Source organism: Tachypleus tridentatus, chromosome 1 (assembly GCF_004210375.1).
Source record: "Tachypleus tridentatus isolate NWPU-2018 chromosome 1, ASM421037v1, whole genome shotgun sequence".
Classification (NCBI taxonomy): domain Eukaryota; kingdom Metazoa; phylum Arthropoda; class Merostomata; order Xiphosura; family Limulidae; genus Tachypleus; species Tachypleus tridentatus.
In genome coordinates this window covers 59,095,405-59,111,275 of record NC_134825.1, presented here as the reverse complement: position 1 = coordinate 59,111,275, position 15,871 = coordinate 59,095,405, and the positions used below count along the sequence as shown (strand labels likewise).

The 15,871-nt window shown below is 31.3% G+C and overlaps 1 protein-coding gene across 4 annotated transcripts; it reads left to right on the top strand.

The window, feature by feature from the left end:
- Nucleotides 1-779: 779 nt before the first annotated feature.
- On the top strand, nt 780-11,920 carry LOC143249560 (cytochrome b-245 light chain-like). Of its 4 annotated transcripts, none has more exons than XM_076499636.1 (6): nt 780-1,173; nt 3,747-3,816; nt 4,774-4,833; nt 8,411-8,494; nt 9,691-9,772; nt 10,449-11,920. In XM_076499636.1, the coding sequence occupies exons 1-6, from the start codon at nt 1,116-1,118 to the stop codon at nt 10,614-10,616; spliced, it is 522 nt and encodes a 173-aa protein (XP_076355751.1). In that variant the 5' UTR covers nt 780-1,115; the 3' UTR covers nt 10,617-11,920. The 4 variants fall into 4 exon arrangements, with proteins under 4 accessions (XP_076355751.1, XP_076355744.1, XP_076355762.1 ...); XM_076499629.1 differs by lacking the exon at nt 4,774-4,833 and adding an exon at nt 3,998-4,072; XM_076499647.1 differs by lacking the exon at nt 4,774-4,833.
- The last annotated feature ends 3,951 nt before the right edge of the window (nt 11,921-15,871 follow it).

Below are 15,871 nucleotides of genomic sequence, written 5' to 3'. Positions count from 1 at the left end.
TTATGCAAATACCCCTCGTGTAGCTTTGCGTGAAATTCAAAAGAAACCAAACCAAACCTTCTGTCTGCAAATGTCGATAGTCTGTAGGCCTAATATTCAATACCAGAACTTGCCAGTTACACTAAACCTTATGGGAAAGAAAAAAGTTTATAAAATACTAGTTTATATCAAGCGTGTTATAAACTGAAAGTTGGCATAGTTGGGAGAGTTGCCTGCTTTAATTTAAAAACTATAGTTTCTATTGTGATTAGAACTGTGTGAACAGTGTGATAGATGTAATAGAATCAGTAGATGTGGTGTGCAGTAATGAACAGAGTTTGCGAGAGATGAAGTTATTTGTTTTGTGTATAATGGCTATCCTTTTCTTTTTTCCGGTCGCATTCACATTCTTGCAGATTGTGGACAGATTTATTTCTGAATCAAAAGCTCTCCCCACTTTTAAAACAGTCCAGATTTGTATTTTTATACGATCATTATCTTTGGCTATTGTCAGTGATAAAGATTACTTTTCAACTTATGTTGTTTTTGGTCTTTATCTTCTTTCTCTCTCTTCCTTTCCTTTTCCATCCCTGTGGGTATCCCTTTGGTTTCGAGCTTTGGTGCTTTTGCACTCTCTGATTAGTCTTTGTCATATATGGATCGAAACGTTTGTGATGCGGTACTGCAAAACACATTGATGAAAGCCACGCTCAATTCTGTTATTCAGGATTTTAGAACACTTGTTTAGCCTATGTACGCAAAATGTCTTTAAAGTTTAAAATTTCAATTTTATCTGCCACCTAGTGGTAAGTATGTCGTAACTCGCATTTCACATGAGTAGTTTGTGACTGACCTTTACTTTTTAAGTAAAGGAAGTTGCTGTTGTTTAAATGATTATCATACGTTATATATAAATTGCAATGTTAATATTATTGATTAATATAATTGACATGTAACTAGTTTCTGTCACTGAATATAACCTATCAGCAGAGTATTACGTTACAATTCTTTTCTGGTATTGACGTTTAGTGAATAATAGTCTTAGTGCTTTAAATTTTAATGTAGTCAGATTAGCTGGTTGAGACAAATCTTCCTTGAATTTGAAAGCGAAAGTCATAGTGCCATTTACAACAAAAATGGGTCAAATGGAATGGGCTGTTTGGGCAAACGAACAAACATTAGCAAGTTCATACAGTAAGCATTAACTCAGTACTAACTGTGCTTGTTACTGAAATAGTAATAACATATTTATAACTAATCATAATTTATGCAAGAGAATTAAACGTGTTTTATCAAATTAATTGCTTTAAGATAGTTTCTCATTAACTGCAAAAGGAATGAAAATATTTCAGGACTGATTAAAAATGAAACTATGGATGAAAACGGCTATAAATTTTATTATAAACATGATATTTGTTGCAACATTTTTATTGTAATTATAAGATAAGAATATTGGTCAAAAATCGTACAGCGTTAAACTAATAAGTAACGTTTATTTTCTTGGTTCGTAGTTAAATAATTAGCTCTTGGCATTCTGTCCGTCAGAAAGGATCAAATTACAAATTTTAGCATTAGAAATTTTTTAACTTACTGCTCTCCTGCAGGGGAAAAACAACACTGGACTGTTACCGTTAAACACCTTTAAAAAATGTTGCCAGATGAAAAGTACTACTACTAATTTTGAAATTAGCATGATTGAGGATATAATCATATATATATATTAGAATGATGGCCATTTATTGTCTTGAATTCTTTTATTAACAAATTACACCAAAGCTTTATTTAGAGGGTATTAAGTATACTGACAAATTTATTTCCAGTGAGGAGTATAGAAATATTGTGATTGGAATTTGCTTGCAAGATGGTAAAAAATAGCAGAAAAGTATAGAATGTATTGGAAAGAAGCATCATCTGTTTGAAATATTAAAATTATATTAGCTGCTTAAAAAGGATAAAGAATTCCATCAGTGATATAGGGATAGAGTAGAAGTTGTAATGCATTGCTTTGTTTTATTTTGCACAAAGCTACAAAAAGGGCTATCTGTGCTCTGTCTGCCGTGGGTATTGAAACCTGGTTTCTAGTAGTATAAATTCACAGACATACCACTCTGCCACTGGGAAGCCAGTTACTTAGTGTTACTAAGGATACACGTACAGCAACATAGGGGCTACTTGAACCTGTGGAATAGTTTCCAGGATAATATTGAATTACATTCTTTAGATTAGATGGGTTCCACTTAAATACTACATAGTAACATGTTTAAGATGCTCTGATGATATTCACTGAATAAAATTGTAACTTAACTTAATAAGTATAGTAGTGAGAGAACTTGGGGAATTGGAAGTAAACCAATAGGACAGATAGGTAACAATGAGATTGGAAATACAAGATTTAGAGCATAAGTTAAGTAAGAGATTTTAAAATGATTTTTGTCAGGTTTAAAAATAAGCAACATGTTCAAGAATAAGCCTAATATTTCTTGTAGTGTTACAATTGTTAGGAACAAAATGAATGGATTTATGGTTACATTGAAATTGAAAAATTATGATACAGCAGGGATTACTGAAATGGTTTGGAATTTGAAGGATAATAACATGAGGAAATATTCAGTAATATTACTTTATAAGTTAGTTAATAATGATATAGTTTTTTGAAGAGGGCTGTAGATTGCCTTTTTACATAAGAGATGAAGTTATATTACTAAGACTTTCTTTTATCATGTTTCATTGAATAGTTTCTCAGAATTTCTTAAGAGGTTAGATTTTTTTTTTACCATTACTGAAGTACAACTAATGAGCCTGTAATTTACAGGGTGACTTATCACTTTTCCTTTAAAAGTAGAAGTAACATTAAAAAATTTTCTGATGAAATACCAAAGATGAAAATGACAATCATTATCTGTCATGTCTTTTGTATTTGTAATCTCTCATTCATTTCATTCACCATCAGTACTTTAATATCTATCGTATTTAGGCTAATTAAATATTTTCCATAGATTGATGAGGGTCAGAACTTTATAGTTTGTTTGTTGTTCTTTTTCTTGGAGGGGGTCTTCTTAAGGGTATCTTCAATTATTGTATAATTAAAGATTAAATCCTTACTAGAATATAATACATGTTATTATTAATAGTAATTTGGGCAGCCATATCTACCAGTAGCAACCTGGTAAAAGAAAAAAAATAATTTGTTTTTCAACTTTTTCTGCTGTATAGTTTTTTTTAACATGGATTTAATAAATCAGGTTTTATTGTGACATGAGAAGCCAGTTAACCTCACACTTACAACATTTGTTTTGGCACATGTACATTGTGGTTGTAAAAATTAAATGAAATTGAAAAATGAATAACACATGGTTTACATGGCACTTAAAACTTTTTGCTCTGTGTATCCGATGATAAAGTAAGATACAAGTATGAGTAAAGAAGTAAAATTAAATTATAGTCATACTATTTATGCAATAAATATGAAAGTTATTTTTGTCAAGCCTTTAAATTCTACAGATTTATATAACAGCTATTTTAAACAAATTGAAGTCATTGTTAAGTTTTTAAGAAGTTAAGAGCCACTCTTTACACATGTCATAAAATATTTAAACTTGACATTATGCATATTGTAAAGCTTTCTTCAGTAAGTAAATACTTGTATTATTTTGGAGTAATGTTTAATTATTTATCTCTGTTGACTTGTTTATACTAGTATGCATGGGACTGCTATGTTGTAAAACTAATTATTTAACACACTTTTTTCCTTTTTTGTATTTATGCAGTTTTGATCATAGGGGCATCAGTTGGACTTTCTGGAATATTTGATAAATGGGGAATAGCTGTCTTTGGACTGTATCCTTAATTATCATATCAATTAGACAGTTGCATGTGTACATATAGTTAAATCTTTTAAGCTTACTGATAGTTATATGCATAGTTCATTTAAAGCATAGTTTAAAGTACTAATAATTATGACTGAGTAATAAATGCACTTGTGTGTTTCTGTTTGTTAATCAAAACTTGACTGATACAGAATTACAGGATTTGGGGTGTTGTTTATAGAGTTTCCAAGAGGCATGAATAAAAAAGAACAAACAAAAAAGAGAAGGTTAGTGTCCAAGTGACCTTCAGATTGATTAATAATATGCCACATTCTGCCATTATACTTCACTATTAAGACTTGTATGAAGTTTTTCAAGAGTAGACAAATCTTGATGTTTCTTAAAAATAATTTCATTATGAAGTTATTGAGTATTATCTCTTTCAGTTGCAATGATAAAGGTTCTTGTGAATCTGAAAAGCAAATTTGTGTATTTTTGTGTAACATCTATCCACTTATGAATGAGTTACTGCATATGCATTGTTTATGATACAAGAAATATCTAATACTAGTTCAACTTGACCTAAGTGTGTAAAATATTTTTTTTTGTGATTGATTATGTTGAAGATGGTAATTATATTTGGCTCATAATTTATTTAAGGGTTTTAAAACTGAACACTTATATCAGCTCATCTGAAAAGTCATTTGGACTTCAATTAAAAATAGTGTCCTGTATTAATTGTTATTTATAAGAAATACAGTGCCAGTCTTGAAACCAAGGTATCGACACATAGGTATTTCAGGAAAAGTTGTAAAAGAAATTGTTTTTTATAGCTAATATGTTTATGCACATGCAACTTAAGAAACTCGTTTTAAAGTATGTCAACTAAACAAGCTTGCTAATATTTCTTAGTTTGTTCATTAGCCTTAATTATATGATGTCATGCAAATACATATTTTCCCTTTTTTTTCTTTAGCCCATAACCTAGCATTTTTATTGTACTCTTCCATGGAGCTACTGTAGGTTGGCTTCTCTCATGCAACACTAGGTAAACCAGCTGTTTAAATGCATTAGGAAGTCATAAGGATCTCAGGGGGTGACATGGCAAATTCAGATCCAAACACCATCCAAACAAAAGGTCACTCCATTTTGTCTGAAGAATATATGTTAGGTTTGGTAACAATCATTCTAGTTGATTGCCAGTTATTAACAGTCACACAGACAGACTGCTAAATAATGGACAAAAATTACTCTTTTTAACTAGTGACACAAATTTTTATCTTGGATTAGCATTGGAACCTCGAGGTGGTTACTTTAAGGTAAGCCATTAGTTGTTGCAGGGTGGATTAAGATGTATTCATTCTTCTCCATTATAATATCATTCATTTTTACAATACTTTCCACTCTGGAGCACAAAATATCCACACACGCACCCACACTCCCTCTTACTTTTTTACTGTTTTGTTTGCACATGCTTATTCTTTTTATGAGCAAGGTTTTGTACAAAAGTTATCCTAGATCTTAAGTATCTAAAAAACCCTTAGTTTCTAGTTTTGTCAGTCTATAGTAAATTTTCTTTTCAAATTGTTTTGTCTTCTGCAAAATCAGTTCTTCACCTTATTCATTTGTGAAAAATTCCTTTTTAATGAACTGCCTTCAACTAGTTCTCTTGATGATTCTAACTTCTCTCATATTCTCTACTTTATTTATATGTAGAGATAATTTGAATATTTGGATAACTTGATGTTGATAATCTTTGAATGACATTATCCTTGTATCTGGCTGTTTTTGATCTTGTAATGTTCTTCAAACTGCACCCTTCAAAATGCTGATTTTTTTAGTAGTATGATTCTGAGATTTCATTATGTAAGATAATAAATTTGTACTCATTTCTTATTAGTTAGTTATAAAGTACATTTCTTATGTTGAATCTCACATTCACATATCAATACTATATTCATTCTTTAACATAACATTCATGCAGTAAGGAGCCAACTAGTCCTTCAATGTTGTTTTTCTATAACACACTGGAGAAAAGTACATTTTTTTTACTACATTAGCTAGTTGAGGCTTATGTAAAGGACCCAGTTGGTATGTTAAGGAACTGGATTATTACACAGTATAAATAACATTAACAGTATGTGTAATGAGAGATGCGACCATCTTGATCATTGTAAACATTGAGTGTTTTTGTTTTTGCCTTTTCTCTAATTCTATCAGTTTCCATCTTACATAATAGCTTTATGATCTATCCCACCACCATCTATTAGTATAATTGTGGTTTTATTCAGAGTGTCTCCATATTATGAATATCCTGCAAAGAGTTATAAATACTGTGGGTCATAGATAAGATGAAAATCTACATTTAATAAGTATGTTCTTCATGTTATTTTTATTTTAAATGTTTGGTTGTTTAGTGAGAAGTTTTTCCTGATTGTAAAAATAGGAATCATTAAACTGTAAAACTGAGAGTGAGCATAACACAGGTTTTGTACATCAAAATACTTCATCATTGTAAATAACAACAGTTAGCTTCTCTTGGAATACTGTGTGTAGTTTTGGTTTCTTTATCTAAGAAAGGATATTGACTTACTGGAGCCAGTTCAAAAAGGGTTACTATATATATTGAATGATTCTGGAGATAGGTTTTCTTATAAGGTTAGGGCTGTCTTATTTTCTTCTGAGAAAAGAATATTAAATGTTGATTTTATTAAAGTTCACAATATTATTTGTTTGGACTCATAGTATAAAGGCCACGGGTTTCTTTATGCTATAAGATTTGGAAAAGACAGACTAAGCTACAGTTAAGACAGTTTTGTTTGCTATCAGGATAGACAACTTATGAAATGAGTTACCATAAGGTGTGGTGATGCCAGTTTAAGACAGGATTTGACAAGTTCCTGTAAAAGAAATTATGTATATTTTTTTGTTATTGTTGGGTGTGTAAGAATAGAACCAACTGACCCCTGGCTGTCCACATGTTATGTTGTGTTTAAGAACTAGTTTTTCTCTAACTGAACTAACTGTCAATGGTTATACAGAATAAGTTCTAATTTGTAATTACTGTGACTAAAAGCCTCCTTTGTTCCTCAATTAATTAGTTTTGGTGATCTTCTTATACAGAAGTTTGTCATAGGTATGAAAATTACTTCTTGTTTTTGTAGTAGAAAAACTAATTGTCATAAATATTAATTTTTGTGTAAAATTCATATCAGTATATTTATTCCATTATTTAAGTATCCTTAACTAACCTACTTAACATTATCAGTTTAAACTGTAATGTTTGCAGAATTTTTATCTATTTACTTTAAATTGTGAAACCAATTATTTTATTTTCCTAAATTTTAACTTTGCAATAACAGATATTTTAATGATGCTACAACTATCTTTAGATAGTTTGACAATGTTATCCATTGATTTAGTAACAAATAAATGATTAAAAAATTTTGAATGATGTATTAACTGTATAAACATTTAATTTTGTGAATCTTGCTATCTCTTAAGGTTGATGTAAATGTAGTTATTGTTTTATTTTCAGAAACACTAGAATAACGAAATAAAATCATGTAAAATTAAAAAAAGCTTGTATAATCATTTGCCACTTGTATGGTTAGGCTAATCACTCTCACTCATTACAAATCAGCTAGTTAGTGAAATTGCCAGGGAGTTTGTCCATGTTGTACCAAACTAACAACAATATTCAGTGTTCTCTGTCTCTAACAGATGGATACCTCAAAACACCTTTTAAACAAATAAAATAACCATGTTGGAAACAGACTTGTGCAAAAAGATTTAGATTTATTACAACTGAAGGAATCTTCAAAGTCTTGAGTGCTTTTGATTTATTAGAGCTACACAGTTGTGAGTTTCATAAAAAAAAAAAAAAGAATGTTTTAAATGTTAAATTCTGCCAACCAATATAGCCAAATGGGCATATACGAAATTATGCTAAATAAACATTTATTGATGTAAAAAGTTGAAATAGGGAAGTAACAACATTAAACTAGGTACAAGTGCCAAAAATTGTTAACTGATAATCTAGTAAGGTAATGATTGGTGTAAAATACTTGTAAATTAAATATGTTAGTGTTGTATGAGCTAAGCAGAATCACCTTGTGCATAGTAGTTCCATTTACATGTGTTTTTTTTATCTTAAGTAATTTTTAAATTTAAGATCACCATATGATTATTGATTAAACGTACATACGTTTTTCATATTGGAGTCTAAATTTTCTGAACAAAAATTTGTGGAATATTTGTTTTTAGCTGGAACTTAACTATTAGATTTGTTAATTAATTTAAAGTTTGCAAAAAATGGTTAGAGAATGCACACATTAAATTAAGCAAATTTAATATTTCATATAATAATTTTATTCTTATATAGTTAAATGTGAAATTATTGCAAATTGCTGTAGAATCAGGTGTTAAAAGAGAGACCATAGTATGCACCATGGCATTGTTAGTGCTATCCACATCATGTGTGAAGTTCAGTATAAAAAATTTTGAAACGTACATGCATATTGGTTATTAAAAATATCTTGTTTGATTTCTTTAACATTCAACCATCCATAGCTGTTAGAGATAAGGAATAAACACTGTTATTAATCATTAAAGTTATTATACAGGTTGCAGGAATACATTGTTCTTTATGTTTCTGCTACTGGACCACTTGCACGAAGCTATTATGTCCGCTTTTGTGTGTACATGTGGTAAGTTAGTATATTATGTGTATTATTATGAAATTTTTATATTTGCTATTTCAAACAACAGGATTTTCTAAGATATGTGTAAAAGACATTAGAAGCTTATGTATTTCACATTCATATAACTAAATAATTATTTTCATGTGATTGAGCCTGAGATAGATGGTGTTAGAGTTTCAAAACTCAACAATACAAGGATGAGGATTTTTTACAAATATTGTTCTGAACATCTGGTTTACTTAGCTTGTCTTGAGACGTTTATGAAACTTGGGTCATCATCCAGAATTGTGAGAGAAAAAGAAAAGAAATAATGAACTACCAAGGAAGTCATAATGTAATTTTAAAGTCTATGATATGAGAAACAATATCAAAATGTAATTTATAATATGTACGCTTTAACCACATATTTACATTGGCTGTGGATCATGTGGTTTGGTGATTTCAATATTCAAAGTCTTTTTGATATAATGTACTTGACCTGAATTATTTTAGAAAATAGGTCTCTAAAGAACACTCATTAGATTGATTCCAAGCTTTGTATACATACCTTTTAACTTCATTTTGTTAGCTTTAGTAATTATTTTGATCATTATATGTTGATCAATTAATAGTTTCTTGGTGTTTTATCTGGGGCAGGATCTTGAAATGTTTTTGACTGAAACATCCTTAGAAACTAATGAACTAACCTTTCTTGGCACATGTGCCATAATATTACTTCGAACAATATGTGGTATTATCCAAAGAACATAATAAAATGAATTTATCTTTTGAGAAACCATATAGTGAATTCTATGCTCTTGACAGTTTCATGTGTAGAATACTTCAGAGAGTAGAACTTATTTATAAATTGTAATAGTTCATATATATATATATATATACATAGTTTAAGAATTGTTGTTTGGATAGAGTTTATTGACAATCTGTACTTTTAGCATTGTATATTCCAGAAGTTAAGCTTTTGTACTTTTGATTCAGATGATGCACTAATTAGATTTTTAGCCTCAACTAATCTTTTACTTAACAAGATGAGTTTACTTGCAATATGATTTAATCATAATTGTGATGCTGAGTACAGGTTCAGATAGGTTCTCATAGTGGTCTGATTTTATGGCACATTTCAAACTTTATTAAGTAATACAGTAAGTAACTATTTGTGATTAACTTAGTAATTTGTATGTTCATTATTATTTACAATTTTACAGTCTAGCAATGCCTTGTTGTTTCATGCTTCCAACATTTTTGGGTGGAATGTGTTTGTTCATGGGTGCTTTCATCTACTTGATGGTATGTAGGAGTTTGTGGTTCAGAATTTAGAATAGTTGGTTTGTTCTAATTTCTTTACAAGGTGATATTCCAGATATGTGTGTGCTTGAAGATATAAAGTTAAGAATTGTCTGCAGGAAACGTTATATCTTGTTAATGTTCTGCTTTAAAGAAAGTTAATAGAAAATACTATTGGCTACTATACTTTAGGTATAGTATTGAGTCTTATTCAGTACAAAAATACACTTGATTAGATGCAGTATAAAGTGTTTAGAATGTCTTAACGTAGATGTATGTGCTACTCCAACTTTAGTTGCATGTACTGCTATGTTTTGTTTTTTTATCATCCACATAAATGTATTAAAGTTTGTTTGTTTTTTTACCTTTAAAGCACTGACACATGCTTTCTGATAAATTTAGTTTAAGTTTATATTATTACCTGATTCATACCTAGTTGCTTTAAATTGTAGCTTCAATTTCATGTTATTATGAATTAAAGTCAGAGATGTTAGACATTTGAATAACAAAAAATGTACTTCATGATACACTTTTTTGTCACTTACAAAGTATTTATTGTGTTTTTATACTAAAAATGTAGAAACAAGATATTGACATAGATTTTTATACAAAATTTGTCACCTGTAATTCTAATGTACTCTCAGTAAATTGAGTATTTTTTCTTTAATTGGTTGTGTAGGCAGCTGTTAATGGTGAATCATGGAAACCAGTTGTTGAAAAAAAACCTGAAACACAATTTTCACAAGAAAAAACAGAAAAATCTCCAAGATTGACTCATCGCTTTGTTGATGCAAATGATTCTCGGGTTTCCTTGTCCTTCACCGAGATGCGAGAAACATTTGTTTGAAATAAGATTCTCTTCTGAAGTGCCAAATCTAATCAGATATACAAGCTTTTATAGATATATATATAATTGTCAATTGTTTATTTTTTATTATTATTTTAGTATTTTTAACTTTTTACATATAAAAATATGGTTTGATATGTAGATGTTTTGTAACATATTAAGAATTTTTACTTAAATACACAGAAATGCTTTATATTGACCACATGTATGAAGTAAACCCATTGAGTTTTGTAAATGGCTTGTTGAGTATTTCTAAACTTATGATTCTCATACCATGGGCTGTAATATGTACATTGTAGAAATGTTTCAGACAAAATGAATTTACTTTTGATCCTTTGTCACTTCTTGAATTCTACAGAATATTTGTTTTCATAATCTTCTAAAACTTAGCACACTACTTGCATATTGTTTTTGTAACCTGCAGAGTGGTATCAGATTTGTGTTGTTTTCTCTTTGGTTTGTTTATAAGCTGTCCCGTAAATTGTTGTGATGCACATGCCATGTACAGTTTTGTAGAAAGTGACAAGTGATTCAGAATCTGAAATGGCAAAACACGTGTGCTCATTTTTGATATCTTCAGAAAAATTTGACCTTGAAGTTTGATTTAAAAATATAATTGTTATTTATGATTACAAGTATTCTAAAAAGTGCACCATCAGATCAACAAAAGTTCTAACATGATTTTATTAGCCTAAGCTTTTAAACCTCTGTTTTGATTGATAAATTACAGTATTGTTTTGTTATGATTTTACAGTATGAGGTATACTCTGATATATTTTATTGTTTTTATGTATAATATTTTAAACTAAGTGAATGCAAACATTTTCTATTTATAACTATGTCTCATTGTAGTAAAGATATTTTATTGTAGTGTTTTATATTCTGAAGCTATGTACTTATGGATATTATTTGCTGATGTACACCAACAGAGTTTGAGCTTTCCAAACATTTATTTCAAACATGCTGTAAAAGACTGAGGTTTTCCCTGAATTTTGTGTTAATGATTTTTATATTCAATATTCATACTTGGTAGCAAATGTTTTGACAACATTGGAACTTGTAAAGTGGAATTGCTTGTTTTGTGTGAATGAGCTTCAGTCTTTAGTTATTTCAGGTCATATTTAGTGTTTTGTTGAGTTGCTCTTTTTACTTACAATGGCACATTAAAGCAAACGACAAAAACAGAATATAAGCTAATTTATGTCGCTGATTTACTTATTGAGATGCATTTCATTTAACTTGCCATGTGAAATGAAATTAACTTTTACACTATTATGAAAAAATAAAGAACTATTTGAAGTATAGAAGTTTCTGGTGATATTGATTAAACTTTCACTAAAATAATATACTAGCTAGTTAACAAAATCATATTTACAAGCCACAATAACTGAGTGAAAAAAGACTTCCAATATGATACATAACTTGAGCTTGTGTCTAACTTCCCTGGTTCAGTGCTTCCCTATATACATATACTTTTTGTTTTACACTAGCCTTGATCTCACATCTATTCTCTCATATTTTCATATGATATTGCTGTATTGTAGTGTGCAAGTGAGCATGGAGTAAATCTATGCCAATAGGAGCGTTACGCTGCCACTTAATGCAGCTGGCTCCCTCTAAATTGATTGTTTAAGTATCGCTTCTAAATTTAAAATTTGTGCATACGGACGTGTCTTTTATTCAGTGGTGAGATTCTTAGAATTAACATTTTTGATGGAAATATCGTCATAATCCACTGTGGTGTAATGTTAAAGTTGGGTTTTTAATGTAGCCTGTTTCTGTCACTGACATCCCTCCTCTTCTAAAATACTGTCCATTGATTGTCGTTTTCCCACCACCTAGCTTTGCCCACTCTTCTTTCAGTGGTGTCTGAGATTTACCTAGACATTCGATGTCAAGGTTTGTCAGGTATATTTTCTCGTTCTCTCCTATTTCACATGTTTTCTCATGCTCCTTTTTTGTATTTAGACCCTTTTTCAGCATATTATGTTTTTCCTCCATGCTGATAATTTTCTGTCTCAATCCAGCTGTGGTGTCGGCCAGCCATATCCTTTTTGCTTGATGAACACTTGTGCTTTATTTCATAATTGCGCTGAAGTCCCCATCTAGAAGGGCCTGGCATGGTCGGGTGGTTAAGGCACTCGATTCGTAGTTTGAGGGTAGCGAGTTCGAATTCCCATCACACCAAACATACTCGCCCTTTTAGCCGTAGGAGTGTTATAATGTTACAGTCAATCCCACTATTTGTTGGTAAAAGAGTAGCCCAAGAATTGTTGGTGGGTGGTGATGACTAGCTGGCTTCCCTCTTGTTTTAAACTACTAAATTAGGGATGGCTGGTGCAGATAGCTCTTGTGTAGCTTTGTTCAAAATTCAAAACAAACCCTATCTTGGACTCCCAAACTCTGAAGCCACTTTTTCAGGTTTTGGATTCAGATTGTTGTTCTTTTGTTCATCTTTCTTAGGTCCAATTTTCCTGTCTTCACCTTACTGTCATTACTCTTTTGTATTATATTTCTCCATTCACTATTTTTTAGAAGCAAACCACCATTTTTAGAAAACACTTGTTCTCTTATTTGTTTGACATTGTCACATTCTTCTTCCTCGGCCTTATTCCTTCCTAGTTGGTTACTGTTGCTGAAATTCATAATTGAAGAATTCCTTTCATACCAAAATACATTTACCATACTTTTATCTGAGAGACCTTAAACATTTCTGGCTTCATTTCTCTGCCAAGGGATTTTTGGATGAGATACCTGGTTCTGTGGAATCACAGGTTGAAATTGTGCACCATTTTTCCCTTGTTATCTGTCTTTCCAACCTCCATTTCATCCCACCACTGAACTATCTTCCATCCTCTCTTCTCTTTGTCATTCTATCCTGTTTCTTTGCACCCATCTGTTCTTTCTTTCTACTTCGAATTCTGTGCCAACAATTTTTTCAGTGGCTGTCCTTTAAGGTCAGGTATGGTGGAAAGCCAGTTTGACCTGATGTGTCACCTGATTTTGCAGCTGACGATTGGTTCTGGAAAATCTATCAGAAAGCACTGTCTTTTATTTTTCATCTACTTCTTCCTTTTCCCCTGTTCCTTTTCTTCCTTCATGGAATCCTGTGTCTTTCTAAGGCAGTGGTGGACCTTTTGGATAAAGATGCTATCAAATGTGTTTCTTACTTCTTTACACGATTTTATTTCCATTTGTCTGTCGTTTCCAGGAAGACAGGATTAGTGTCTAGTCATATATCTTTAATGTCTCAATTAGATTCTCGACCTTCCTCAGTTCACCATGGAGAGTTTTCTGGTGGCCTTTTTCTCGCTTTGGAAGGCCAAGGTGGACGTTCCTGATGCTAACGTTCACACGTTTATTTTCAGTATCTACGTTGAGCTTGGGTTTATTAATTCTGCACTCTCCTTTTTAGCTTGGTGTTGGCCTTGCACATTTTTTGTCACATAGTGTTTGCTTTTGCTCGTCACATTAATAACTTGACATTGTGGTTTCACTAGTACATGGGCGAACTGTCTCTTTAAGTTCTGTACCAACAGGCTTGTTTCAACGATACTCTTCGTTGAAAGAGAAGTAGCTTGGTTAGGTTAGCTCGTGATCTTACACCCACTCAGTATCTATCTCACTTGGATGTGTTCTACAATTCCCATTTCAGCGAGACTTGGCCTTCTCTGTTAATTTGCAGGCCATTAAGAGTTTGGTTTCCTCAGTTCCCCATATGTTATATTTTTGCACTCTTTTTATATATCTGACTAATCGTGGTTGCAAAGTTTTGTTACATATTTGTAATAAATTAATTTAAACAGTCTAAGAGCTGCTGTTTTTTTCATTACAAGAGCATCCCGATTGATGTGTAATTTGACTTTCGGAAACCGACCGTCTAAAGGCCTAATTAGCTAGTTAGATTATGGTAGTATTGGCGAAAAGTTAAAAATTGACACTTGTAGAAATCAGAAGATGATAAATGTGTATATATATTACTGGACAGGTGGGTTAAGGCGTTCGACTTGTAATCTGAGGGTCGCGGGTTCGCATCCCGGTCGCGCCAAATATGCTCGCCCTTTCAGCCGTGGGGGCGTTATAATGTGACGGTCAATCCCACTATTCGTTGGTAAAAGAGTAGCCCAATAGTTGGCAGTGGGTGGTGATGACTAGCTGCCTTCCCTCTAGTCTTACACTGCTAAATTAGGGACGGCTAGCACAGATAGCCCTCGAGTAGCTTTGTGCGAAATTCCAAAAAAACAAACAAAATACTATAACTTTAGTCATATGAAAGAGATTCGGTATAAAAACGTCCGTCTTCCATTTCCTCACCTCTTCATAGAATTATCAAGTGATGTAGATGGCTATATAACTTATTCAACTTGTGTTTCTTCATTTAAATTTAGTTTGAGTTAAAATTTGAGAAAGGTACGCTCTTTAAAGGATTTTTCACCAAACCTATAGTTAGAGCTGTAACTACGCTTACTTTTAAGAAACTGGTTTTTATGAAAAAGTCACATTATTACTATATATAAAATACATTAATTTACTCGGTAAATCTGTCCAATTTTATTTCATTTAGCTGTTATTTTTAAACAAGATGTGAAGCACACGTAATTGTATTAAATAACTTATATTTTTTCACAAGGTTTACAATTTTAATTTTGCTTAATAAACTATCAAAAAGTAGGCATTTAGTTTAAGTTATTCGTTCGAAAATTATGTATACCTGTAATAAGTTAACGTGTCAAGATTATAAATTCAAGAATTTGTGATTTGCAACCAGTTGCTGAAAAACACATTCTGTACTTTATGGCCACGAGTTCGTCGTAAGCCTGGAAGTAAAATTCCGCTGTTCATGCAAACAAGTGTAACTCAAGAGATGGGGTTGTGTTTGTTGACTGATTAACTGTCTTACATTTAATTTATAGTTATGTGGAGATAAATGATGTGTAGCTTTGCGCAAAAGTCTAAAACAAACAGTTGCACTAATTTTCAGAGTATATTTATCGTCCATAAAAATTGAATCTTCTGCTGGAAAGGTTGTTTTTGTCGTTATTACGTAGAAAGAGGAAACTGTACGCTGCCCGCCAAGAGTATCGAAATCCGATTTCTAAATGTACAAGTCCACAAACATACTTCTGTGCCACAGGGAGGCTGCTGAAAAAGGACCTTCCTAACAGAAGGTTAAAATTACTATAATAAAAACTAAAAAAATTACAAAATGGTGAATGAAACAGTGATTTTTCTAAAACAGTAAAATGAAATCTCAA